The sequence below is a fragment of the Apodemus sylvaticus genome, chromosome 1 (assembly GCF_947179515.1).
Source record: "Apodemus sylvaticus chromosome 1, mApoSyl1.1, whole genome shotgun sequence".
Classification (NCBI taxonomy): Eukaryota; Metazoa; Chordata; class Mammalia; order Rodentia; family Muridae; genus Apodemus; species Apodemus sylvaticus.
Window position 1 is genome coordinate 102,594,694 of NC_067472.1, and position 3,826 is coordinate 102,598,519.

The 3,826-nt window shown below is 36.7% G+C and overlaps 1 protein-coding gene across 1 annotated transcript; it reads right to left on the bottom strand.

Annotated features, from left to right (window-relative positions):
• Positions 1–923: 923 nt before the first annotated feature.
• On the bottom strand, positions 924–1,907 carry LOC127681011 (olfactory receptor 52D1-like). Its single transcript, XM_052176884.1, has one exon. It carries the CDS (start codon positions 1,905–1,907, stop codon positions 924–926), a length of 984 nt encoding a protein of 327 aa, XP_052032844.1.
• Between the last annotated feature and the right edge of the window lie 1,919 nt (positions 1,908–3,826).

The following is a 3,826-nucleotide window of genomic DNA, read 5'->3' on the forward strand; positions in this document are numbered from 1 at the left end:
TAGGAAGACCAACAAAGTCAACTAACCTGAACCCCTGGGAGCTCTTAGAGACAGAGCCCACAACCAAAGAATGTACATGGGCTGGAATAAGGGCCACGGCACATATACAGCAGATGTGCATCTCAGTCTTCACTTGGGTCCCCGAACAACTGGAGCAGGGGCTCTCCCCAAAACTGAAGCCTGACTGGTGTCTGTTCTCCAACAGTACTGCCTTGCCTCGCCTCAGTGTGAAAAGGCATGCTTAAGCTGACAGAGTCTTGATATTCCAGGGTGGGAAAATACCCAGAGTGGGGTCCACCCTCTCAGAAGACAAAGAGAGGATGGATGATAGAGGGAGTCTGTGAAGGGGAACTAGGAGGAGGGGTAGCATTTGAAATAAAAATAAGCACAAATAAATAGGATGGATGATAAATAAATTCCTCTCCAAAAAAAAAAAAAAAAGGAGAGACAGAATAATACTGAATGAATGAGAAATAACCAGAAAGGGCTATGAATGGCTACAGAGTGTTGTAAAATAGCCAATGAAAGTACACTCAGTATAAGATATCTTCATAGTCTTCTGTTTTTCAATAAACCCAATTTCTACATAAATATAAATATATTTTATAGTGATGATGTAGGCCCTATAATAAATGAATCATTTAAATACTGTATATTTAAATCATAGTAATTAAATTCAAATAATTATTTATAGGAGGATAATAAGAGTATCATCGCAGACTAATCCTTTCTTATTTATGAAAGAGGTATGAAATCCACAGGAACAACTGCAATTTTATCTGTTTTTAGCAAACAATTATGTTCTTTAAGACACTTTCAACTGAAAACCCATTTAAACCTTATAAAAATATTTTAAAATGAAGAAAAACAACTCATGTCCTAAATTAAAATATACTTAGATTTTACTCAGCAACAAAATGAAATCAGTTTATGTGCTTTGAAAACCTGAAAGCTTTGAGGAATCTGTTTCGTATTTTCTTGGTCCTCACACCATAAATAATGGGATTCACCATGGGTGGCACAAGAAGATAGATGTTGGCCACAAATATATGCACTTGGGGAGCCACTTTGTGTCCAAACCTATGGGTGAGGAAGGAGAAGAAGGCTGGGGTATAGGACACTAAGATGACACAGACATGTGAGCCACAGGTGCCCAGAGTCTTGAGTCTGGCATCCTTGGAAGGAAGGTGAAAGACTGTGTTGAGTATGAGGACATAAGAACAAATGATCAATATAAAGTCCACCCCACCAGTGAGGAAGGCAACAATGAGGCTGTAAGCTCTGCGAATGCTTGTCTCAGCACAAGCAATCTTGATGAGGGCCATGAACTCGCAGTAGGTATGGGAAATTATATTTGTCTTGCAATAGGGAAGCCAACGTAACAAGAAAGGGTGAGGACTGAGAAGGGTTATTCCCCGAAGGACAACAGCTAGACCTATCCCTCCAGTTAGAGTGTGTGTCAAAATAGCTGAGTGTCTTAATGGGTTACAAATCGCTACATAACGGTCAAAGGCCATGGCCAAGAAAAAGCCAGACTCCATGGTTGAGCAAGAGTGAATTAGGAAGATCTGAGTGAGGCAAGCTTCAAAGCGAATCTCTCCATCATGAAACCAGAAGAGACTGAGAAGTTTGGGAACAGCTGTAGTGCATACCACAAGGTCAGCCACTGCCAACATGCAGAGGAAGAGGTACATTGGCTCATGGAGGCTGGCATCTGTCTTGATGATGAACAGAAGTGAGCTGTTTCCCACCAGTGCTAAAATGTAGACCATGCAAAAGGGAATGGAGATCCACATGTGTGCTGTCTCCAACCCAGGAATGCCAATGAGGATGAAGGTTGAGGGATGAACATCAGACTTATTGTAAACAGACATAACAACTGTTAAATGTCTTAGCTTCCTCTTCATGGATGTTTCCTATAGAAGGATCAAAAATAATTTCTACATTTGGAATTTCTTCTTTGTTAAAGGGACAGGTAATACCTTTTATTCTGGATAAATTATTGTACCTTGAAATGTAAAGCAGATAGATTTTTATCACATTATTTTTTGTCACATAAACAATCAGCTATGACTACAGAATTATGCTACCTTTGAAAAGTCACCACTCAGATTAAAAAGTCGCTGACATCTGTGATGAGTTCTGGAGACTTTTCATTCTAATGGGATGCCCTGAATGCTTTGTTCTCCTCGACCACACAGACAACTTTTATGTTATATTTATGTATTAATGTTGCTTTCTCATTGCTATATGGATTTCTGTTTTATAATATGATTGATGTATAGATGCAAATGAGGAAGACATGTAAGTACAAAAACACAGCTTTACATGAATGGAAATTCTACTGTTTTCCATTGAAAAGAATGTGATACTTATTGAAAACTGAAGACTGTAAGGCTAGTGGTGTAACGGAATAACATTTTCAGTAAGGAAAGCATTCTATGAGGGACTGGATAGAGGATTTGTTTTTCTTCCTTTCTTTTCTTTCTTTAAAAAAATAAATATTATTATTAATAGTGTCAGGGATTGATGGATGTTCATGGGAAGGTTCTTAAGTTGGGATGGTTATTGGTTGACCATTCCCTCATTCTCTGCTCCATCCCCCACCCCTGCATTTATTGAAGAAAGGACAGATTTTGGGTGTAAAGTTTTGTGAATCATTTGGTTTCCCACTGGGATTCCTGCCTGGCTACAGAATTTTCTTCTATCTAGGCTAACTTGTCTGGCCTAAGTGGGAAAGGATATTCCTAACCTCACAGAGATTCAATGTACCAGGATGAGGGGATATCACCCATCTCCAACTTGCTCAGAGGAGAAGGGGATGGGGGATGAGGGAAGGACTGTGGAACTGGGAGGGGGCAGTAAACAGGATGTAAAGTGAGTATGTTAAATAAATAAATAAATAAATAAATAAATAAATAAATAAATAGATCAATTTTAGCCACAATACTTAAAAGAAATTCCAAATGACCATGTATTCATACCTATGATATAGAAATGGTAGTATGTGAGATCATCTTTCAATAGTAGTGGCTAATTGATTATGTATGCAATTACTCACTTCTACCTGAGAACCATTGGCCAGAAAAATATATATTAGGAGATAAACAAGACAAGGTGTCATCCATGGTACTTTACTGACTTTTATTTTTGACCTTGCTAGGCAACTTTTTGCAATAAGTGAATTAGAACATTATTTTAGTTACTGAAACTTCTTTTCATTTACCTGTGAGTTAAGGTGATGCATAGATATTCTCCTCTATCAAACCTTCAGTTCACAGATCTTCCTTTGACTCATGTGTTTCTGTATTGCCTGGTTTTCATGTTCATACTCATGCTATAATATAATGATTCTACTTTTCTAATTTTAAGCATTATTATTAGAACATAATTTTGAAAGTTGTGTCAGTCTCATATGAATTATTTTTAATCTCATACTTAGAAACACAACTGATGCCACTTCTAAAATATTTACTATTATTGATAGTATTGCATTATGGGATGTTTATGACAATAAAAATTAACAGTATGCAGAAGAATCACATTTATAATATGCATTACAGACTTGGTGTCAATATCAAATTGGAAGGATATAATACATTTTACATTCATTTTTTATTTGAAATTTTAAATTCAAATTGTGTGCTTACTTCTACTATGTGACTTTCAGAGAGCTTTGAAATGAGTGTTCTTTTTTGATTATAGAAATCACTGGATACTCAAATCAACACAGCTTTGTGACTGTCAAGCAATGAAATTTCTAAACAATGTCATATAGAGATTAGAACCAGACTATAAAGAAAAGAGAAATTCTTGCAAAGTTACT